Source organism: Lonchura striata, chromosome 24 (assembly GCF_046129695.1).
Source record: "Lonchura striata isolate bLonStr1 chromosome 24, bLonStr1.mat, whole genome shotgun sequence".
Lineage (NCBI taxonomy): Eukaryota > Metazoa > Chordata > Aves > Passeriformes > Estrildidae > Lonchura > Lonchura striata.
The window spans coordinates 5,880,966-5,905,068 of NC_134626.1; the positions used below are offsets into that span (position 1 = coordinate 5,880,966).

The following is a 24,103-nucleotide window of genomic DNA, read 5'->3' on the forward strand; positions in this document are numbered from 1 at the left end:
CTTCAGATTTGGGGACTGCAACAGGGACAAGATATGGCAGGATCCACAGGGAATTTGCCTGCTCTTCACAAGGCACAAAACCCCTCTTTTCTCCTAGCCCCAGCTGCCTCTCCTCAACGCCCAGCCCCAGCTCTCTCCCCACCACCCTGTGCCCCTACACTGTCCCAAATCCATGAACATCCATCTCCACCACCTCGGCGTTTTGGGACAACGAGGCCATGCCAGCAGCTTCTCCACAGGAGCCAAAGCCCAGGGCTGATTCCCTGGGAGCAGCATGGCAGGACCATGGAAAGCCACCCAAGGGCACGGCGGTGTCCCCAGGAGTCTGGGGGCACACGAAATACGTGCCAGACTCACCTGGAGCAAACCGTCTGCCACGCTCTGCGACTGAGCCACCTCTCGGACCAAGCCTTCAAAGAACCTCATGGCCACGCGTTTTCCCCGGCAGACCAGGACGCCGATGTCCTTGAACACAAAGTCGAAGTTCTGGCCACTTGACAGGGCCCACTCACAGATCTTGAGCGTGGCCTTGACGCACGTAATGATGGTGGCTTTGGACTTGTGCAGGCGCAAGGCCACCTCAGCACAGACCAACTCGTCCGCTTTGGAGAGCCCTGTGGAGAAACCACCCAACACAAAGTCACTCACTCAGCCCTTCTGTGGCCCCTTGAGAGCCACCAACCCCCTCCCACCAGTGACTCTTCACCCAGCAGCAAATGTCCTGCTTCTGTGCCATGAGCCCCACTGCACTGCCAGCTCAGCCACCACGCTCCAGCTCCACAGAACCTCTCAGGTGGCTGCAGGAGCCAGCAGGAATGGTTCCTGACTTCCCAAGGTGGTGGGGACCATCAGTCCCTTCGGTGCCAGGAGATTCTCAGAAGCACCTCCAGGAGCTCTCCAGCAGCAGCAGCAGCACTCCACGAGCACCCAGAGAGCCCTGGAGGGACCCAGGGAGCACAGGGCTGAAGGGCTCATCTTACCAGACACGGGGCTTTTCCCATGGAGGAGCTTCTCCCCCACCAGAAATGGCTTGTTCAGATTAAACTCCAGACTGTCTGCCATGAAACCTTCCCCTTCTCCGTGCCAGATGGGTCTTTTCATGATGTGGAGGGTACCCAGGCCCATCAGCCCAACTCTCTGGAAGAAAAAGCAGGCAATCAGAGGGCAAACAGGAGGGAAGGCAAAGGGTGATCTGTGGCCTTTCCATCCCTGCAGCTCCAAGGCCTGAGATGGAGTCCCCACGACAGCTTTGGAGAAGAGCCTTTCACTCCAAATGGTTCTTCACTCCCTCCTCTCCAGGATCTGCAGGGTGCAAGACACATGGGAGAAACTCCTGGAGCCTGGGGAGGCCCAAGGAGTGCAGGAAGGCCTGGGATGGCTGGAAAGGAGGATGTCCCTCCTTTCCAGCCTTCCTGGGAAAGGCTCCAAAGAGGAAATCCAATGTTCTTCTACTCAAGCATCGCTCGACTCCTTGCCTGTGCTCACAGCAGGTCTCTGACTAAAATGCAGCCTGGGACACTTCTGCCCTCCAGGCTGGCTGAGGGCCAGACAGGATGGGGGAGGATCAGGAAACCACCATGGATTGGGGGAGGACCACGAGGAAAGCAGCCCCACCTTCTTCAGCAGCAGGTCTTGGTGATAGCACTCAGACACACAGTCCCAAACTTTAGTGATTTCTGTCGAGAGAAAGAGCCGTGCTGAAGTTACGAAGTTCATCATCCTCCCTTCACTTCCCTAGTGTCAGATCCCCTTCTCCAAAGGGACCCTCTCCCTGGGCAAAGGAACCAACACATTCCCACCCCCAGGGGCAGGAGGACGCCAGGATTTTGGGGGACCTCAAGGCTTTACCATCCTTGTTGAAGTACACAAGATCCGGAGACAGTGTGAGCAGGAAGCTAGAGAAAAGCTTGGTCATGGCTGCAGCTCCTCCTGCCTGACTTCTTTCTCTCCTGCTGTCCATCCCCCTATGGCCTTAGGATGGGAGGCCTGGTGGGACAGAGAGGCACCACAGCTGTGCTGGTCTCCCAGGGAAGTGGGTGCTATGGTTCCACGGAGGCAGAATGTCCCATTGTGACCTCACATGTGTCATCAAGGGGCTGCAGAGCCCCACACTGACACAGACACCCCCTGGCCCTGGAGAAGGAGGCTGCACTCCTCATTTTGAGGGGCTGTCCCCACCCAGCCACTGCCCTTTCCAAGGAGTGTCCCACAGCTACTGCTGAAGCAGCTGGAAAATCGGATGGGAATGGATTTGGAATGATTTACACTGATAACTGCTGTGTTACGAGTTTGGGGTTTGGCAGAAAACAAACCTGATTTCCCAGCTCATCCTGAGGGATCAGAGGGAGCAGCAGGGCTGAATTCCTGACAGGAGCCAGTTGCACTTGGCAGGTCTGGTCACATCCAGCGGGACTTTCACAAACAGAAATCCACCAGCAGTGCAGTTATTGCAGCAGCAGGTTACAGACTCTTGTTAGACTGAGAGTGATAAATGCACTTGACCCACAAAAGCTGTGCAGGACAAATGTTCCCAGGAATGCATCTGGAGGCATCTTCACTAAGGGGTGTCCATGCTTTGGGGAGGAGGGAGGAGCATCCAATTTATCCAGAAATGAGGGATATCAAGAGCCATAACGAGAGAGATTAAAAAAGCTCTGGGTCTTGGCAAGGGCAGAACAGAACGTGGCACCTGAGCAGCACTCCCTCTTCCCCCTGGCAGATTCCAAGGACAGGGATTATCTGGCTTCTGCCTCATAACCCATCACCCTCTCAGCAGGTGATCACACCTGGATACTCCCACCAGCACATATCCCATGGAAATCCCTTATCTCAGACTGTGGGCCTCATTCCTACACAGGCAAAAGTAGAATTTTAGGATTCTAGATGAGGGATCGAAAGGAGACAAGATGGAGGAAATTGGGTGTGCCTTGCCCTTTTTCTCCTTCTTCATGCCCTCCATGTCTCACTGTGGTGTTGGCATTTTTCTGTTGGTTCAGGCTGGGGACACACTGTCCAACGTAGGTGACAGATATTGGCACGTTCTTGTAAATGCAGCCCAGGGAGTTTCTGGTATTGAATGTTTGTAACATCCCACTGAGGGCAGAGCCCCACACGCTGCCCTGCAGGACAGAGCTGGGCAGGGCAGCAGAACATGTGAGAGATAAACAGAATAAACAACCTGGAAACCAGCACAGACCAATTATGGCTTCTGCTTTGGCAGCGGGGCTGACAGACAGAGACTTTTACAATCTCAGAATCATCAATACCTCAGATTCCAACAGAGCTGTTGCAGGGCATCTCTGAGGTGGGATAACCCAGGCTCTTGGGTTAATACATCCCTTGAAATGGATGAAAGGACACTGAATGATTGCTGTGTACACACACACATACATATATATTTTTATATATACGTCACATTTATTTTAACACTTTGGTTGCAATGCAAGTCATCTATGTAGCCATTTTGGTTATTTCCTTTAGAAATACACCAATATAAAAGTATAAAAATAACACTTTAGAAAATACATGAGGAAAAGAAAGAAAAAAAGAAAGGATCAGAGTAGAGAGTGGAAAGGTCTCACCACCCATGGGTCCAGTGACAAGACTTGGTTATTGCAACCTCAGTGTCCACAGTCAAAGTGGTGGTCACAGTCTGGTTCCATCAAGGGTGGAAGCTCCAAAAATCCAAAGTTCAGTGGGTTAATTCAGGCTCAGTGGGAACACCCAGGTACCTTCCCTGGGGTCAGGAGTTTTACATTGTCCAGTGTAACACTGGGGTCACACCCAGTCCTCTGGTGGAAGGCCTAGGAATGAGTCTGTGGTCCCTTCAGGGTCTCTGATGGTTTGTGCCCCTTCTTCAGGGTCTCTGCCTCTCCCTGAGCGTGGCTGAGCCAGTTCTGCCCCCTCAGGAGGGACGAAACCCCACAGCCCCCACGGGAACGTTCCTGACACCTCCCTGGGCTCTGTGGCAGCCAAAGGAGCTCTGGGGTGCCCAGGGCACAGCCAGAGGGATGAGGAGGGACTGGACTCCCCAAAAAATGCTCACACACACTGTGGAGTGCACAGCCCAAGGCTCCATGACACAGAAAACCCCATGGAGAGCTTCTGTGCACCCAAAAGGCTCCGTGACACAGAAAACCCCATGGAGAGCTTCTGTGTACCCCAAAAGGCTCTGTGACACAGAAAACCCCATGGAGAGCTTCTGTGCACCCCAAAAGGCTCCGTGAGGGCTGGGGAGAGCCCAGACAGGCACTGCCAGGGGCCAGGGGCACCCAAAGGCAGCACTGGGGCCTGGGCATGGCACAAAACCAACCAAGGAGTGGGGATACCCCCCAAAATGGACACCAGGGCTTGGGATACTCCCTAAGGGACAGCCAGGGTGCAGGGGGGGCACACTGAAGGGTCCAGAGCTCCCAAAAACACACAGGGAGAGGCCAGGAAGCACAGAGAGGCCCATGGAGAGGCACAGCCATGCTCTGTTCCCCCCTGACCTGCAGCTCTGATCCTGCTGCCTCCCTCCTGGCATCCTCAGGCTCCCTCCACTCCCTGTTTTGCACGGCCTGATCTCTCACTCCCACCCAAGCGTGAGACCATCCATTCCAAATGTATCTCCTTTCCTTTCCTGGATGCTCATGTCCCTCCTCTCTTCTGCCCCTATTCCATTTCCCTCTGCCCTTCCATCTCCCTCAATCTCATTTCTGACCCCTTTGCCCATCACATCCTGCCCCCAGAGCTTCTCTTTCCTCCCATCTTCCTTCCCTCCACATTCCCACCCTCTCCCCAGAGCTCAGAGACCCTGCTCACCTCTGCACAAAGGGAATGCTGAGAGTGTGGAAAAAGGGCAATGACAGTGTGGGCATGGACTGTGGGCACAGGGTAAAAGGGAACATCTCTAAGTTTTATTTATAAAATTTCTAGATTTGGACTGGACAGGTTGAGGGAAGACAGCCTCCACCCTGTAATGGGTTTATCTACAAATTCCAGCCTCCAGTGGACCTGGGATCACACACACATTTACAGGTGGACAGGTAAAAAAAACCAAAAAAAACCAAAAAAAAGGTGAAGAATCATTTAGTTGGAACATATCCCAGAAATCAGGGGGTCAGTCCATTTGGCAATTCTCTTTCTCTGTCATCCTGTCTCCTCTTTCTCTGTCGTCCCTGGCCCCAGGAGCCCAAGCCCTGAGGCTCAGGGAAGGCTGCAGCACTGCCCCAGGTCAGAAGCTGTTGCAGCCAAAGCTGCAGCCCAGGCTGCAGCACTGCAGGTCAGAAGCTGTCCGAGCCCAGGCTGCGGCTCTCCTCCTGCAGGGGTGAGGCTGCAGGGGCCGTGCTCTCCCCGGGGGAGGCCACGTTCAGGTACCCAATCTCTGAAGGCTGCCAGGGGGACAGGCAGAAGGAGGAATCCTGGCTCTCAGCCTCTCCCTCAGGCTTTGTGGTCTGCGGGGCCTTCAGGGCGCCGAGGGGCTCTGTGAGGTCTCGAGGTGGGAAGCTGGAAATGAATTTCCATTTTCTGTCATTCTGTGGAGTCTGAGTAAGCCTTACCCAACATCTCTGAGCAGCACAGAATGATGTTGACGGTCTTCTCTTTGACCAAGGCACCTCCTCCAGGCAAGGAAGGGACACCCTCAGCCAGCCCAGAACCTCCTTGGACCATCCTTCACCCCAACAGTGACCAAACCCCCACAGCTGAAGGGTCCCTCTGCCTTCCCCTCATCTGGTCTGGCAGGGATTGGAATGGAGGAACACATCCCAGAGTGATGTGGGACACAGCTCTGGCCATACCAGGACCCCAAGTCTCACCACCTCTTGTATAATGACTCCTCCAAAGCCCCTGAGCACCAAGATTCCGAAATCCCAGAGTGTTCCCCAAAATACTCTGAAAATTGGACTTCTCCATCCCATCAGCTGACAGGTTTCAAAACCATTTTAATGCCATTTTAATACTATTTTCCCTAAAATTTGACCAAAAACTAACAAAAAAGGCCTCTGGGAGGTGAAAGCACAGGGTGGAGCAGCCAAAATGCTCAAGTGGCTCCTCCCTGGCTGCCCCTGCCCCCCACGGTACCTGGCACGAGGAGGTGGCAACACCTTACTCTGTGGTGGGCGTTCAGAGCCAGGAACAACCTTCGAGTCCTGGAAGGAGGAACAGAGACTTTGACAGGAGGAGGTACAGGTCAGATGCTGAATTCCAACAATTCCTGATCTTCCAAGCTCTCCCCCAGCTTCACTGAGAGTCCTCTCCACCAACTGCAGCCCCACAGAGGTGCTAATCGGGGATTTGGTTGTCCCTTGGGTGTAAATTTATACTCAAAATTCCAAACCAAGGTCCACCAAGGCCAGGTGAGCCCCAAACAGCCCTTTCCCCCTCAACAGCTCATTTCCAGCCTAGCTGGAAATTAAAAATCTCTCCACATTAAAAGTCCCAATAAACTCCAAAATCCACCCGGTTGATTTGAAAACTCTTTGATTTCCTGGATTTTCTCCATTTCTCCTGCCAAAGTTCTTCATTAACACAGCCAACTTTCACCTAGCTGAGGAATTATCACTCAGCTTGGCCTGAGGAGGGAACATTCCTCCTGGCAGGAGGAACATTCTCAATCTCACTCCTAGGGCTGGTTCTCCTTTCCTAGAGCCAATTGTGGGAATCCAGGGCTTCCCTCTGGCTGCCCTGGGACCCTGGCAGGGGTCAGGAACCCCCCTGGACAGAGCCCCCAGAGACACTGGCTGTGATCTCTGTCCAAGGAAAAGAGTTTTCAATCTTACAGCATGAATTACAAGCTCTGAGTGTTTGATATCAGTAATAACTAAGTGTGGCATGGGTGCAAAAGTAAAATTTTAGGATTCTAGATTAGGGGTCCAAAGGGGACAAGATGGAGGAAATTGGGTGTGCCTTGTCCTTTTTCTCCTTCTTCATGCCCTCCATGTCTCACTGTGGTGTTGGCATTTTTCTGTTGGTTCAGGCTGGGGACACACTGTCCAACGTAGGTGACAGATATTGGCACGTTATTGTGAATCCAGCCCAGGGAGTTTCTGGTATTTAATGTTTGTCACATCCCACTGAGGGCAGAGCCCCACACGCTGCCCTGCAGGACAGAGCTGGGCAGGGCAGCAGAACATGTGAGAGATAAACAGAATAAACAACCTGGAAACCAGCACAGACCAATGATGGCTTCTGCTTTGGCAGCGGGGCTGACAGACAGAGACTTTTACAATCTGGGAATCATCAATACCTCAGATTCTGACAGCCAACTTTGCAACTGAGGCCTTGAAACAGCTCTAAATGTGCCAAGTGAGATTCCTGTCCCTGTGGAAGAGGATCCCATGACCAGCAGCTCAGGGATGAGCAGGGGCTGAGTGCATGGAACACTCCTCACAAAGCCTCTCCTCACCATATCTGTCTCCACCTGCTCTATATGGGAGCCCTTTCCATCTCAAGGGATGGATCCAGCTTTTCCTCAGCCCCTCAGGCATCAGCTCCTGTGATTCCTGCTGATCCCAGCCCTCCTGGGCTCTCACCTCTGTGCTGGGAGTGGGGCTGCTCCTGGCAAGGCGCTGGGAGGAGGCCCCATGGCTGGAGAGCTGGAGCTTGTCCTGCAGCCGGGCATTCTCCTCCTCCAGGATCTTCCCTCTGGCCATGGCACAAAGCACAAGTTATTTTCCTTCCAGCCACGTTCCATTTTCAATCAGGCATTTCCTTTTCCAACCTAAGAGCTGTTGCTTCTCCACAGCCTCCAGCTCAATGGCGAGGTCTTGGATGGGAAAACGGGGTAATTACATCTCTAATTAGAGCTGTGAAAGCTCTGCACCAATGGCTGGGGAACAGGCTAGACTTTCCTCTGGAATTCTTAAGAGAAAGAGGCACAAAACCAGGAAAAAGGGGATGGACAGCAGCAGGGGCCTACCTGCTCTGCAGGGAGGGAATCCCAGACCGGAGGCTCCAAGTGGACTCCTCCTGGTCTGATATTTTTTGGAGGAGCCGTCGCCTCTCCTGAAGTAATTTCTCATTCTCAGCAGTGATCTGGGCAATCAGCATCTTCCCCTGAGGGTGGTGGAGAAGGAAAGAACAGCCACCAGTTACTCTTGACTTTTCTGTCCTCTCAAACCTCAGGGCTTTCCCAAGGGACCACCATCACAGGTGCCAGCTCCCAAAAGCTTGGAGCCACCACCCCTGCAAGTGCTCAAGAACGTGGATGTGGCACTTGGGGACACGGTTTATTGATGGTTGCACTTGATGAAGATCCTCACCTTAAAGGTCTTCTCCAACCTCATTGACTCTGCAATGCCTGTTTGGTGTAAAATACCCCAAAAAGAGGCTCTGGGGTCACTTCCCAGCAGGAATTGCTGAGGCAAAGGAACACGGAGCCCAGCCAGTGTCAGACTGGGATTTGAGGATGTGGCTTCCCACAAGGGCAATCCCGAGCCAGGAATTTCCTTTTGGCTTTTTGTTACTGCAGGTTGGTGCCCCTGGTCCCTTCCTGCAAGGAGGGACTTTGGACAAGGGCCTGGAGTGCCAGGAAAAGGGGAAAGGCTTCCCAGGGGCACTTGGGATATTGGGAAGGAATTGTTCCCTGGGAGGGTGGGCAGGCCCTGGCACAGGCTGCCCAGAGAAGCTTTGGCTGTCCCATCACTGACAGTGCCCAAGGCCAGGCTGGACAGGGCTTGGAGCAGCCTGGGACAGTGGAAGGTGTCCCTGCTCATGGCAGGGTTGGTATGAGATGAGCATTAATGTCCCTTCCAACTCACATCATTCCCTGAATCCATGATCACTTTCACAGAATCACAGAATCACCAGGTTGGAAGAGACCTTAAAATCATCGAGTCCAACCCAGCCCAAACACCTCAACTAAACCCTGGCCCCCAGTGCCACATCCAGTCTTGTTTTAAACACATCCAGGGATGGTGACTCCACCACCTCCCTGGGGAGAACATTCCAGAATTTCATCACTCTTTCTGTAAAAAACATTTCCTAATATCCAACCGATATTTCCCTTGCTGCAGCTTAAAGCTGTGTCCTGTGGTTCTGTCAGTGCTGCCTGGAGAAAGAGCCCAACCCCAGCTGGCCACAGCCACCTTTCAGGGAGTGTAGAGAGTGATGAGGTCACCCTGAGTCTCCTTTTCTCCAGGCTGAGCACCCCCAGCTCCCTCAGTGGTTCCTCACAGGGTTTGTGTTCCCAGCCCCTCTCCAGCCTCGTTGCCTCCTCTGGATGTGCTCAAACATCTCCATGTCCTTCCCAAAGTGAGGGGCCAGGACTGGGACAGCACCCCAGGTGCCAATTAGAGGGGGAGGATGAGCTCCCTGCTCCTCTGGCCACACTCCTGACACAGGCCAGCATGCCACTGGCCCCCTTGGCCACCAGGGAATACTTTTGGAAGCAGCGATGCCCCTGCAGCCTCCCCTTGCAGGAGAAGCCCTGGATGTGTCCTCTCACCTTTTCCACTTGGAGTTTCGACTCGCTGAGCTCATTTTCCAGCTGTTTGATCCTGCTGTCCCTCTGTTTCACCTCGTGGATGAAGGTTTCCTTGGCCCTGCGAATCCTGTCCTTGTGCCTGAGCTGCATCTCGTTGTATTTCCTGGGAAAACAGGGACAGCCACCAGGCTGGGAAAGGCATTTTTGCTCGGAGCCACCATCCAGGCAAGAATATCCCAGGTTTATTCAGGCTCCTCAAAGCCCAAACTCGGAGCCTCAGCCATCCCCCAGCTTCTCCTTCCTGCCCAGAATGAGCACACGGACTGTCTGGATGCTTTCACTGATCAGTTTGGGGGTGTTTTTGTTGGAAAATTTAATGTCAACCAAATGGAAATTGATAAAGGAAAAGGACCCAAAGCACTTCCAAAAGTGACTGCCAGCTTTACAAATCCTTGTGCTCATCCCTCCCAGCTCTTTAAAATAAACAGGATTATAAGGGCACCAAAACTGGAAGTTCCAAGGCAAAGATAAGTTGGTTTTGTGGATGATTAAGGGAATGACCTTTCTGAATGGGAAGAAAATTTAGGAAAACCCTCTAAGACCACTGAGTCCCACATTCCTCCAGCACAGCCAAGGCCAGCCACTAATCATGTCCCCAAGTGCCACATCCACAAATTGGTTGGAAAATTAAGAATTCTAAACAGCAATGGACAGGTCAAAAGGAGCAAGAGCCACTTCAGTGGGAGTTTCTTTGAGGTAGGACACTGGGGACAAATATTTTCCCTTCCTGACACTTCTGATTTTTGCTCTTCCCCTCTTGTCAATTTAGGCAAAGTTCTTCTTTATTTTTATCCAGTTGAGATAGAAGTGAAAATAATACCAAAAAAAGAAGAGAACTTTCTACCATATAAGAGATATTTGCCCAAGTTTGCTCATAATTCATGATAAAAAAAAGCTACTCTGCTTCAAATTAACCAAAAGGGCTCTGGGGAGAAAGGAGCAGCTCCAGGGAGAGTCACACCAGACCCAAACCAACACCCAGACCATCCTCCTGTGCTGCCTTCAGCCACCAAGGAGAGCAGGAAGGCTGGGAGAGCTGGGAGTGTCCACCTGGAAAGGAGAAGGCTCCAGGGAGAGCTCAGAGCCCCTTCCAGGAGAGCTGGAGAGGGACTTTGGACAAGGACCTGGAGTGCCAGGACAAAGAGAAATGGCTTCCCACTGCCAGAGGGCAGGATCAGATGGGACACTGGAAGAAAATCCTTTCCTGTGAGGTGGGCAGGCCCTGGCACAGGTGCCCAGAGCAGCTGTGGCTGCCCCTGGATCTCTGGAAGTGTCCAAGACCAGGTTGGATGGGCTTGGAGCAGCCTGGGACAGTGGAAAACGTCCCTGCCCCTGGCAGGGGGTGGAACAGGATGGGCTTTAAGGTCCCTTCCCACTCAAACCTGTCTGGAATTCCCTGACAGCAGACATGGGGGGTGAGCTCAGTGCACACAGCCTAGTGGATTTAGTGCTAAAAGCCTGAATATTGGACAGGGAAGTCCACACCAGAGCCAAATCCAGCAGCAGGCCCAGGCAGGTTATGGGCATTACCTGACATAGAGATCCTTCTGGTTCAAGAGCCGGACACCTTCCTCATACAGGGCTTTGTTCTCCTCCTTCAGCAGTGCCAGCTGCTCTGAGAGCTTCTGATTCTCCTTCTGGCACTGCACATGCTGGAAAAGGCTGGTTTTAACTTGTGTGTGTGGGGCCCCTCTGCCTCCCATCTGCCTGGTCTCCAAAGCTTCTCTCTCATCAATCCCAGTGGTTCCCACTCCAGCCAATATCCAGCCAGCCCCCCAGAGCACTCCCTCCTCCCCCTAACAAGCAGTGGGATTTTATTGCAGATAGAGGTAAATGAGCCCTCCAAAACAATGGACTCTGCTAAAATTTCCATGCAAAAACTCCAAGTTCTGCAAGATAAATGGAAGGAAGAAACCACCAAGCCTTCCTGTGCCCTCAGAGCTGCATCCCAGGAAACCAAACCGGATGCTGCTTTTTCCTCCAGCTCCTGTTGAAATCAGTGAGATCTGCACCTCAGATCAGATGCTCCCAATTCCAGCAGATTCCAGCTCCTGACAGCCCTGCTGCCTCTTGTATGATGAGGAACTCACCTCACCGGCATCCAGCTTCTTCTCATCCTCCAGGACATGCAGGGTCTTGGCCTGGAGCTCCACGTGCATCTTGGCCAGCGACGCCTCTGAATCCCGGGAATGCCGGAGCTGCTGCCTCAGCTCCTCCAGCTGCTGCTCCAGGAGCCTCCTGGAACATCATGGGGTGACAGTGAGAGCTAGAGGGGATGTGCCTGCTGCTCCCAGGGTGTCTGTCTGCCACCCAAAACAGCCCCTTGCTCCTCTCTGGCTGACATGGAGGGGACACAGGAATCAGCACATCCCAGCTGTGTGTGTCCCAGTGACACAGGAAGGGGGAGGATACACTGGGATCATTCCAGCTGCACAGGGAATGGGGATGACACACTGGGATCATTCCAGCTGCGCAGGGAATGGGGATGATACACTGGGATCATTCCAGCTGCACAGGGAAGGGGGATGACACACTGGGATCACTCCCAGCTGCACAGGGAATGGGGATGATACACTGGGATCATTCCAGCTGCACAGGGAATGGGGATGACACACTGGGATCATTCCCAGCTGCACAGGGAAGGGGGATGACACACTGGGATCATTCCCAGCTGCACAGGGAAGGGGGATGACACACTGGGATCATTCCAGCTGCACAGGGAAGGGGGATGATACACTGGGATCATTCCAGCTGCACAGGGAATGGGGATGACACACTGGGATCATTCCAGCTGCACAGGAAGGGGGCTGTTGGTATCACTGCACTGACAGGAGAAGCCACGGCCCTTCCAAGGCAGATGAAGCCTCCAATAACCTTTTAAATCTCAGGAAGGGGGAATCCCTGGAGAACTCCATGGATCAGACAGGTCCAAATGGAAGACAAGAGGTGAAGGCAGTGGTTTGGGTGTCCCTGAACCCCCCAGGGCAGACAGGAGCTGTTGGCACAGCACAGAGACCTTTTCAGCTGCTCCTCGTGAAGCTGCTGCTGCACTCGAGCTTCATTTTCCCGAGCTTCCTTCAGCTCCTCCTCCAGAAGCTTCTTATCAGAAACACGAGCCTCTGCCAGCAGCAGCTGGTGCTGGGAATCCTTCAGCTTTTGCTGGAGTTTTGAAACCTTGGGACACATTAAACTTTCTGAATGTACAGGCCAGTGTCTGAATCAGATCCCTCTGATTCCCCAGTGTCTGAGGCATGGGAAGGAAAGATTTCCTTGCTTTGACTCTAAGTCCATTAAAAGCAAAAGCTTTGGACTGGCTACCAGATTTTGGACCAAACACTATGTCATGAATTCCCAACAATCTCTGTTCAACCCAATCAAAAGAGAATCCAGTGATTTCTGCAGGAGCACGGCAGAAGCAGTGCCATGGAAAACACAAGGTTTTGGAATTTTCCAGCCAGTGAACAGTAGGAAATCCTCTCAGCAAGAACAAGATGGGGGTTCCCTGTGCCTGTCAGCCCCACTGTCAGTATTTCAGAGATATTGAGTTACCAGACATGGCTTCTATTACCTTGATTCTGCTCCTGCTCATTACAGGCTTTTTTCCTACAGTATTAAGCCAAGGGATCACAAAAAGGAATGTGGGGAACCTGCTTGCTCTCTGCACTAGAGCTGCACAGAAGTGTCAAACATACCCCAGCTTACACTCACCTTCTTTTGTGCTTCTCCTGCTCTGGATTTCTCCTGGGCCAGCCTCTCCTGGAGGCTGCTCCGGAGCTTATCAGCCTGGGAGCACTTGGAGAGCTCCAGCTCCAGCTCCTTGACCTTCTGCTGGCTCCTGTCCCACTGTGCTGAGAGGGAGGAACATGTTTCTGTGGTGTCCAAGAGTTTGGCCCGGGCCTGCTTCAGCTCAGTTTTGACCTAAGATCCCAGAGAAGAAATCAGATTTATACTTCAGCATAAATCAGCTGGAATGGCTTGGCTAGGGAAGGGGAACGGGGCTCCAGAAAGAGGAATCACAGAGGAAGTAAAGCATGTTTTATTTGGGTGCAGGGAAATTTGTCACAGAATCCCAGAGCATTTTTGGTAGGAAGGGGCCTTAAGGATCACCTGGTTCCAACCCCCTTTATGGGCAGGGACACCTCCCACTATCCCACGTTGTTCCAAGCCCTGTCCAGCCTGGCCAGGAATATTTCTGAGGATGAGGCAGTCACAGCTGTGCCAGGTCCTCACCACCCTCACAGGGAAGATTTCCTCCCAATAGCCTGTGGAACGCTGCCTTCTGGCAGTGGGAAGCCAATTCCCCTTCTCCTGGCACTCCAGGTCCTTATCCAAAGTCCCTCTCCAGCTCTCCTGGAGCCCCTTCAGGCCTTGCAAGGGGCTCTGAGCTCTCCCTGGAGCCTTCTCCTCTCTGGGTGGAACCCCCAGCTCTCCCAGCCTGGAGGCAGATGGAATTCAGCCCTCGTGGCCATAATCCCCATGGAGCTGAGGCAGAGCTGGGGAGCCTGGCTCTGTCCTTACCTTGGTGCATTCCTGCTGGAGCAGCAGATTTTGCCTCTGGAGGTCGGCGTTCTTCTCCCTCTCGTACCTGAGCTCCCTCTCAGCGGAGCTGCACAAGTTCTGCACCCGCCGCAGGTCTTGGCGCAGCTGCTGCAGCTTCTCCTCCTGCTGCTGGAACCTCTCCTCAGACAGACCCTGCAGCAGCAGCACAAGTGGCACAGAAATCAACTTCAAGGCAGGATAAAGGGGATTAAGGAAGGCAGAAGCCAGGAAGATTTAAGGGCATGTGGGCAGGAAAGTGTGTAAAGCCTGGCATCGCTGTGTCCCTGCACTGTGTCCTGCTCCCTTCTCTGCTCCTGCAGGGCTTGAAGAGCCTTGTGGATGTGGCACCTGGGGACGTGGTTTGTGGTGAACATGCATTGCTGGGTTAACAGTTGCACTTGATGATCTCAGAGGCCTTTTCCAAGCTCAATGATTCCATCATTCTTTCCATCACCTCAGAGAAGCCAATACAGCTCCTGAGGCTGAGGGGGAAGAGGTGATAACCTGGATGAGGGAACAAATCCCTTGTTGAAACAAATCTGTGCAATCAAAGCAAAACCACTAGGCCACTCTGGATTCTTGTACCAGAGTCTCACTCAGGCATCCAAGCAGGAGTGACACAGCCAGCCCAGCTCCCAGGGGGATCAGGAACAGGAGAAAGGTGAGTCCTGGCAGTGGGACAGGAACACAATTGGACAAATCCTGGACACTGGGAGGTGTCACTGATGGTCTGAGATGGCTCTTGGGGGGTAACTGATCTCCTTAGCTCACTCACCTCCCCAGCACACACACCAAAGCCTGGGCTGTACCAAAGCCTTTCTTTCCAGCATCACTTTCAACCATCTCTTGATCTGCATTCCCACTTTGCATCTTCACCTTCTGCTCTTGGAAGCAGAGGGAATTCACTGGAGACCAAATCTGCCTTCTCAGGTAATCCCCAGGTAAATTTCCCAAGCTGGAAAAAGTCTTGATCCAGCACTGTGGGGTCTGGCAGTCAGTTGTCCTGGAGGCCCATTGGCTCCATTGGTTTTGTGGAGCTTTCCCCACCTCCTTCTATCAGGATCCCTTCCCACATCCACTGCACTCCTTGTGTCCTGCTCTGCTCCACTCAGATGATTTGCTGCTTCTTGGATACAGCTGGACTCTGATCCTCCACTTCTCATTCCCACTCTGCCCATACAGACCACCCTGCCTCTTTTCTCTCCCAAATCTTTGCACAGAAGCTGAGCTCCTCCTCAGTCTCCCCATCCCACATTCTTCCATCATTTCCTCCCTGTTTGGCAGGGACACCTGCACCTCCCTTTCTCTTGCAGAGAAAGGTGAACAAATTCCATTTAAACGACTTATTTCTGCCATGTGTAATCAGTTCAGTTTATCCAAATCCCCACCACATCCAAAAGCACAACACAAGGAAATTAACACATCCCTAATTTCCACCCATCGCTCACACCACAGGGCTGGCTTCCAGCCCACTTTAATTACATTTTGCCACTCAATTAATGACAAAAAGCAGGGTGCAGATGGCAAAGCTGCCCATACCTGTTTAAGGCCTCCTTCTAAACTGCCTGCTGAGCTCTGCCATGGGAGAAACCTGTTCTCCCTCTGCTCCAAGCCTGGGGTCATCCTCCTGGTGTCTCCAGTGGGGCCCTGCTCCCAGGCACTCCGGATGTCACATCTGAGCTGGGCAATTTCTTCAAGCAGCATCCGTTTCTCTTCACTGCTCTCTTTGAGCTGCTTTTCCAGCTCCTCCTTCTTCTTGTTGCTCTCTAGTAATTCAGAGCTTGAAGGAGAAACAGTAAAGGAGAGAGACAACTACACAAATCCAGGGAAAACACCCCGAAAGGGGAAAAACTTGGGAGATGATAGCCCAGTGAAACACTCCAGCGCTTCGGGAGGCTCCAAAGGGGATTCAGTCGTGGGTGCAGCAGTTCTGGGCAAGGGTCAGTGTCCCTGGGACACTTCCCACAAAACCACGTGTGTCCAAAGGCTCAGCTGACAGGTTACAGGCTGACTAAGGAATCCTCACAAAGGCACAGGAGCTGCTCTGGACTCCAAGTCATGGGGAAACACTGGAATAGGGACTCAGGTGCCTGACATCTTCACCCAAATTCCATCTCCATTTTCTCCATCCAAGACCAAAGCTGTGTCTGCCCCACCTCTGGAAGTGTCCAAGGCCAGGTTGAATGAGGCTTGGAGCAACCTGGGATAGTGGAAGCCATGGCAGGGGGTGGAATGGGATGAGCTTGAAGATCCCTTCCTCCCCAGAAGAGTCTGGAATTCTGTGATTCTATGTCCTGGATGTCCAGGCACTGGCACAGGATGTCCAGGCTGGAATCACCATCCCTGGAAGTGCTCAAAGCACCTGTGGACGGGGCACTGGGGGCCATGTGTTAAGAGTGAACACGGCAGTGCTGGGAAACAGTTGGACTCGATGATCTTGGAGGGCTTTCCCAGCCTGAGTGATTCCAGGATTCCCCAGCAGCTCCCTGCTGCCTTCTCCTGGCTGTACTTCATCCCAGTGCCAGTAACACAGGTCACTACAACCACACTGGATTTAATCCAAACTTTTATTTACTAAGAACAGATGAGCACCTGAGCCCAGACGCTCCAGCTCCAAATTTCTCCTGCTCTACTCAAAGGGGGAGTCAGACCAGCACCTGCTGACACCTCCCCTCCAAATAAACCCAAATTCCAAGGGCTACCCATATCTCCAGTGGGACTAGGACTGCCAGCTGCTGCCAGCAGTGAGCCCTGAGGAGCCAAAACCCACAACAGGAGATTTTTGAGACCCCCTTAGTTCAACTTCAAGGGAAGAATCCTCCTCCCTAAGGACAGCTCCCATTTAGGCTGCTCAGAATCTGGAAAAGCTGCAGAAAAAAATCTTTAATCCTGGCTGATCCTGACTAAGGAAAGTCACCAAAAACAGAGATGCTGACCCAAGGACAACATGAAGGTGCCAGGCCCATTTTTGCCAGAAGCAGCCCCATGGGGAGCTGGAAAAGGGTCAAAACTTAACTCAGCAAAGACAAGGAGCAGAAAATACCACAGGCTTTGTTAAGGTTTACCAGAGCAGTTCTTGTTCTTCCCTCAGGTTTTTGATCTGTTCTTCCAAAAACACTACTTTAGCCATCTGTTCCTCATAGGTCTTTGCATCTGCACAGGGATCTTCCTGTTTCTGCTCCACTTTGGGACTCTGTTCTCTGTCTTGCAGGGCTTCAGAGGCCTGTAAGGTCAGAAAACACCATGACTTGGATTTCCTTTGCTCTGATTGAAATCTTTGGGGCCATACAGGGCAATCTGGGGACTCCAGCAAGGCATGGCTTGTGATTCTGTGGTTAAATCATTGCAGTTCTTCCCTGTCAAAGACACATGTGAGTCCTTTTTCTTGCATGGAAAGTAACTAAACTGCATGGAAAGTGTCTAAACTACCACCAAGCCATGGTTCTTTATTTGATTTCATCCTACTGTGGCACAGCTGCAGCTCCCAGGGATTTACAGCAGATGCCAAAGCTCTTCACAAAAGCAGCAGCTCTTGGCAAACCAGGAGGGGCACAAAGTGTAGGTTGAGGTGGCTCTCACAGAGGTGCTCCAACTCTACTCCAAACACCTCCCCAGGGATGGATCCTCCACTCCCAATGTCACCTAACCCTGTAACACCAGGTAACAGCACACCCTGGACATGAGACTTGAGGAGGAGATGGCAAGAAAGCAAAAGGGGCAAGGAAGGAGGAATGCATCAGGACAGGAGAACTCACAGCTGAATCCCAACTGGAGTCTGCCCAGTGTCAGATCTGCTGCTCACCTGTGATGGACCCAAATCCTTCAAACACAAACACCTTATCCTCACTAAACACCAACTTTGACTGCTAAAGCTTTTTAATCAACGGCTCTTCCTGAGCTTTCAATCCCAACTATCTCCTGGTATTTCAATTCCAAGGCATCTTATCTAGACCAGGACAAATTTGCTCATATTTGAGCAACACACCCCAGCAGCTCCTGCCTGCATCAGGTACCACAAGAACTGGGAATTCTTTCCGTGTCTCACCTCTGGAGCTAGCAAAGCACTGTCTCTGTGTAGCTTCTCATGGGGTACAGCCACAAGATCCCTGCTGGCTGATGTTCTCTGGAGACTTGGGAAGGTGTTTATGTGGCTTGTGAGCTCGGAGTGGGAATCAGGCAAACCCTGGAGAGGCAACAACAGAGTCAGTGGATAAAAAATACCCTGAAGGACAAGCTCAGGAAAAGATTTACCCTCTTAATTGTCCAAAAATCTCTTAAAAACAAAGAGAGATTTTCCAAGTGACAGAACCCAATGATTTCATGCAAATCTTGTTTCCAGCACCGTTGGGAAATGATTCATTGCAGAACAGCTGCTCCATCCAAAAGGAATGAGCCCATGTGGGAAGCCAGGAATTCACCAAATAGATGCAAAGGTCTCTATGCTAAAGGCTGTTTCAGTCTAACACAGGGCTCTGGATTCCATTCCTCCTGATGCCTTTGATGAAAACACTCCCTCCTTCAGGGAGACCACTGGCCAGCGGGTGCCTGAATTGCAGCCAGACTTTTAGGGATGGATGATTTGGATTCAAAGATCCCAGGATCACAAGTAGGCAAGAATTCAACAAGGACTCTCCCCATTCTGCCCACCATTCCCCACATCACACAATTCCTTTCCATGTGTGTACTGATAGACTGACCCAGCCTCTTCCTCCCAGCCAGGCTGTGCTGATCCCAAGCTTTGATCCCGAATTTCAGTGTGGATTTGTTGCATCAGGACTAAGCCCTGGCCTCTAGATGCCACTGTTCCTCCAGCAGTGCCTGAGTCTGCTGAGTTCTGCCAACAGCTCAGGACTTCCATGGATTTTCACTTGGATTCAAGGAGGTGACAGGACTCACAAACTGATCTAAGGCTCTCAGAGTGATAAAAAATGGATTTGTCATGGCTGTGCCCCCTCCACTGCCATTCTCCCATTGCCAGGTCCCTTTGTCCAAGACACAGATCTGTCAACCTCCTACATTTTTACCCTAATTTTCAACACTTGTCCTGGCAGCCCTTGGACAATTTTGTGGCACCACTGCCTGTCTCTCCTGTGGCCCAGCTGGAAAACAAGAGATCCAGCAACATTCCCAGCAGGGAAACCCCCAGGAGTTGATTTAGCACCTCAATTGGTTCAAGCCAAGTGTGCCAAGGTCCTTGGGGAAATCCCAGAAGTGCTGGATCCCAGCAGGATGTCCACTTTGCTCTGGGGTGTTCAATTCCTGAAATTAATGCCTGACTCTGAAAACTCCCACTCTGCCCTCCAGAGAATCATGGTTTGGCTGCAAAGCTGGAATTACTGATTTGGTATTAGATTCACTGAAAGGAAAGTAAATTCTGGAGTCAGAGATGATGCCACGAGAGCAGCTGGATTGAAAACCCTCCAGCAAAGGTTTGGAAGTGGCATCAAGAGGTGCCAGGCAATGAGTGTGGGGAGCACCTGGGGATGTTTCCATGGAGCATCCAAAGGCAGCTGGCTCCTGCAGGGTCCCACCACAGGCCTGGACATACCTGGCTGCCCAGAGCCACCTTCTCAGCCTTCAGATCTTCCCTTAGCAACTCCAGCTCAGATGCCAGCTGCTTTCTCCGTTCTCTCCTCTCTCCCAGCTGACTTCCCAACTTGTCTATCGTTTCCTGACAGCTTTCCAACATCTGGAACAAGAAATGCTCAGAGTCACTTCCACAACGTGGTTTTTTTCTACTCAGAGAGAAGCAGATTGCAGGATATGTGTCTTCTAGGAAATAAGGAGAGGAGAAAAATGGTTCTCAAATGTTTCCAGTGGAATTCCTACATCTCTTATCTGGGGCTCACAGAACCTCCACTGATTCAAAACACCTTGGGAAGCTCCTCTCCCATCTCTGTCTGCCTGACACACTAGGCAGATCCAATTGGGCTGGCAAGGAACAAATGGACAGGAAAGTTAACCCAGAACCTGATGAATATCAGCTTTAAATGTACCTACACATCCCCTGGTTTCACTAAACCCTAAACAAGAATTGAGCACCTCCACACAGGTAAAAACTTCACACTCACAGGGAAACAACAAACTCCTCAGCTGGCAGAGCTGAAGGCAAGACAACTTCCTAAGTGTAGAGTTTTCATGGAGATCACGTTGGCTGCTTTCCATCCATCTGCATGAGCTGAGGAGCTACAGATCCTCAGGAGAGAGTGACAAAGAGCATGCCCAGGAAAGAGCCACTTCGGGTGCTCATTTAAAACATTTCTAAACAGAGCAGTTCATTTCCCAAGGAAAAGCTCTCACCTCCTGCATCTCCTGAGCTCCAGATGTCACCTGCTCGTTCCCACTCATCTCACTTCTGTTCTTCTGCACCTCAAACAGCTCTGTTTCCAAACTGGTGATCTGAACATGGACAAATTCCAAGTTAAAACCAAGCCAGGACTCACAATTAAATGCACAACTACCCCTAGAGTGCTCCTTGTGCTGCTGCTATGGGATAAGGCCCATGTTGGAACATGGAACAGGAGGGGATGTGCATGGCCAGCTCCAGCTCATCCCTCATCCTGCTGCTTCCAAGGAGGAAGGAACCATCTGGACTCAAGCCAGAAAAAGATGGAATTCTGCTCCACAAAAGGAGTGGAACAACCCAGGCACATGGTGAAAACGCAAAGCTTTCACACACTGTGGTGCTCCCCTGACATGGAGGACACCAAGACACCCCAGTTTAGGTGCTGGGTAATCCTTGTCCCTGTGCTCTGAGTGCTGATCTTATCCCAAGTTGATGCTCATCCTGGTCCCTTCACTGCTCATAGGAAGTTTTCAGTAGCTCCTGAAAGGCTCCAAGGACTTGGGATTTGGGACAGCAAAGCACTGATCTCTGTAACCACTGATTTTTCCTCCTCCTGGCACCTCCTTGCAGGTGGGAGTTGGGACAAGGTCTCACTCTGCATTTGGATACCCCCAGGGGCATCTGCTCCTGGGGGGAAAGTTATTGGTCCTGAAGTTATAAAGGCCTCCAAGGAGCTCTGAGCAGTCCAGATAAGGATCATCCCAGAGGAGCAGCTCAGCTTCTCTTACCTTTTTCCAAAATCCAAGTCTTGGCACTGGCAGCTCCCCTGCTCTGCTGCCAGCAGGAGCCTGGACAGCTTCCTTTCCTTAGGCTTGAAATCCAGTTTGGGCTAATTTCTAAAATCCCTGGCTGGACTAACTGCCTGAGCTTGGCTCCCCTGAAATGAGCTGGGACACCAGAGGGAGAGGAAAATCCAGCTCCACAGAACCCCAGACTGGTTCTGGAGATTCCAGAATCCCAGGATGGACTGGGGTGGAAGGGACCTTAAAGCCCATCCCATTCCACCCCTACCATAGGCAGGGACACCTTCCTCTATCCCACGTTGCTCCAAGCCCATTCATCCTGGCCCTGGACACTTCCAGGGGTGGGGCAGCCACAGATTCTCTGGACAACCTGTCCAGGGCCTCCCCACCCTCACAGACAAGAAATTCTTCCCCAAATGTAATCTCAAAGCCAAAGAAGCACCAAGTCCCTGCCAATCCCAGTCCATTTCCAAAGCAGCACCTCAAAGCCCTTGAGCTTTGCTCTCCCTGAAGAGTTCCTGGCACCATCTGGGTCTGCTGGAGCTCCCAGAGGGGAATAGTCTCCAACACACAGGAAAGCTGCTGCAACACTGCTTTTTAAATCTGTATATGAGCTCACCAATGTGTGAAAAGGAATTAAAAGTGGGGTGAAAAACCCAGACCTCTCACAGAAGAGCTAAAGGACAACAAACCCCTCTCCTTCTGCATGACTGGATGATAATTTGGGGTTCAGGAAGACTCTGGAGCTCCAAAAGGGATCTCAAATGCAAAACACACCTCCCCTCCTCACCCTCAGCCAGCCTTTGGTCAGAAGTTGATATCCAGCAATGCATTTATTTAGTCTCCATCCAAGCCAGTAACTTCTAAGCACTTAATTTGTGCTCCCAAATCCCATGCCAGCAGCAGAACAATCCTCACTCTGTATTTCACTGTCCTGGTCCTGAGTCACAGTCTGACCAGCCAAGGCTTCTGCAGCTGTGCCAAAAACCCCTCCCAAATTTTTCCCAGCCAGGGCAGGAGTGGAAAACACCCAGCAGCACTGCCCTGCCCAGGCTCCAGCCCCTTCCCTCCTCATCCCCAGGGCTCTTAAAGCCCCCTGGGAATGCAGGACACAGCAACTTCCAGCTAAGCAGGTGGATCTATCCACGGGTTTGTGCATTCAGGAGGATGTTCCCAGGCACTGCAGATCCTGGGCCTTCACACTCAGCACCATCTTTGACACATCTCCCAGATCCTGACCCTCGGGAAAAGCCAAAGTGCAATCTTCTGCCACCAGGACACTTAACTGGTGACATTTCCTGGGATCAAGGAGCACCAGTGTCACAGACAGTAGGGTCAGATGCAATATTGGGAAGAATTGTTCTCTGTGAGGTGGGCAGGCTCTGGCACAGGCTGCCCAGAGCAGCTGTGGCTGCTCCTGGATCCTTGGAGGTGTCCAAGGCCAGGCTGGATGGGGCTTGGAGCAACCTGGGATAGAGCAAGGTGTCCCTGCCCATGGCAGGGGGTGGGACTTGATGGGTTTTAAGGACCCTTCCCAATCAAACCAGGCTGGGATTATGTGAGGGGGGACAGGACATGGAAAATACAACACTGCCACAACATGGGAATCTGCACTTCCAACCAAGAGTCATTTACTCCCTGCTGGTACCTTTTCCTTCCCCCTCTCTGCCAAACTAGCAGATTTTTCTGTCTGTTTTCTGTCAAACTAAACACAGCAGAGTGCAGGGCCAGGCCAAACAAATCATTCTAGTTTTCTAATCAGAGAGAAAAGAAGATGGAATGAAAGAAACCCAAACCTTGTCTCTCCTATTCCTTACTCACTTTCTGGTGCAGTCCCTCCACCTGGCTCTCCAGCTGCTGCTTCTCTTGCTTGGTTTGGATCTGTGTCTCTCCCAGAATCGATTCCAGCTCCTCATTGCGCTCAACCAAACCCTTGTGCTCCTGCTCCAGTTTCTGCAGCTTGTGAAGGAGCTGGGAATTCCTGCCCTCAACGCTCTCCATGGCTTCCAGGCACCTGCACACCAAAACCCAGCATCACCAAGGCTGCAACTGCATCCCAACTGCTCCCCGCCAGCGAGGAAAAGCCAAGGTTTTCCTCACACTCTCCTGCTGATTTCCAGTCTCACATCCAGCATGTGCCTGTCCTTATTTAGATGGGAATCCCTTCATCATTCCTTGTGTGGGATCTACACAAGGAATGATGAAGGTCTGGGCAGGAAACAGGTCAGGCAGGAGGCTGCCAACAGCAGACAAAGAACAGCAAATTCAGCTGCTTGAGGTGGAGAACAGGCTTGGGAATCTGAAGGGAGAAGGGTCAGAGGGCTTTTTGAAGAGGATCAGTTCCACTTTCCTCCCTGAATCTGCCAGATGAGGTGCAGCACCTCCTGAGCAGGTATTGAGAGAACAAAGCTTTGAATTCCCTTAGAAATCCCTGTTTATATATTATGGTTGAAAGGCAGCTGTTTTGGTGCACTCCTGGAGAGCAACCAAACCCAAAGAAAACTTCCCAGAACTAAAACAAGTTTAAAACCAAGGTTTTTAAACAAGGTTTTTTTGTCTGTGGACAGCCATAAATGTCCAACTCTCTTCTTTTAGGAAATCAACAAAGTGGAGGAAGTATCAGCATTTAACTGGAAGAAGTGATTCCTCAGGACTGCATCTCCTCCAAATTTTCCCATTTGGGAGTGGAAGAACAAAGTCCTAAAGAGTATTTAAAACAATCAATAATCAAATAATCCTTCAAGAGAGAGCATCAGTGACACAGCACCAGGAACCAGTGGCAGTACAAGGGGGGAAGGATTTCTACACCTCTCACCTTTTGTGGAGAGTTTCAACACCCTGATCTCCATGTTCCTGATACGGGGCAGCTCTGCTGGCACCAGCATCTCCATCAGCTCCTGCTTCTTCCTGGGTGCCCTGTGCCTGAGAGAAAATCAACGAGGACTGAGATCCCAGAATCTCAGGATGGATTTGGGTTGGAGGGACCTTAAAGCTCATCCTGTTCCATGG

General features: G+C 51.8%; 1 protein-coding gene across 1 annotated transcript in view; it reads right to left on the reverse strand.

The window, feature by feature from the left end:
* Positions 1–4,876: 4,876 nt before the first annotated feature.
* Positions 4,877–24,103, reverse strand: part of CCDC30 (coiled-coil domain containing 30) — a 35,569-nt gene continuing 16,342 nt past the window's right edge. The window contains exons 7-23 of the mRNA XM_031506647.2: positions 23,910–24,016; positions 22,916–23,108; positions 20,306–20,404; positions 19,554–19,694; positions 18,051–18,188; positions 17,071–17,228; positions 15,545–15,785; positions 13,985–14,158; positions 13,175–13,384; positions 12,483–12,640; positions 11,557–11,704; positions 10,997–11,118; positions 9,428–9,569; positions 7,901–8,037; positions 7,515–7,626; positions 6,064–6,131; positions 4,877–5,487 (exon numbers count right to left, since the gene is read on the reverse strand). Coding sequence (XP_031362507.2) covers positions 5,265–5,487; positions 6,064–6,131; positions 7,515–7,626; positions 7,901–8,037; positions 9,428–9,569; positions 10,997–11,118; positions 11,557–11,704; positions 12,483–12,640; positions 13,175–13,384; positions 13,985–14,158; positions 15,545–15,785; positions 17,071–17,228; positions 18,051–18,188; positions 19,554–19,694; positions 20,306–20,404; positions 22,916–23,108; positions 23,910–24,016 — 2,571 coding nt within the window. The 3' untranslated portion in view covers positions 4,877–5,264. The remainder of the gene's footprint in view (positions 5,488–6,063; positions 6,132–7,514; positions 7,627–7,900; positions 8,038–9,427; positions 9,570–10,996; positions 11,119–11,556; positions 11,705–12,482; positions 12,641–13,174; positions 13,385–13,984; positions 14,159–15,544; positions 15,786–17,070; positions 17,229–18,050; positions 18,189–19,553; positions 19,695–20,305; positions 20,405–22,915; positions 23,109–23,909; positions 24,017–24,103) is intronic.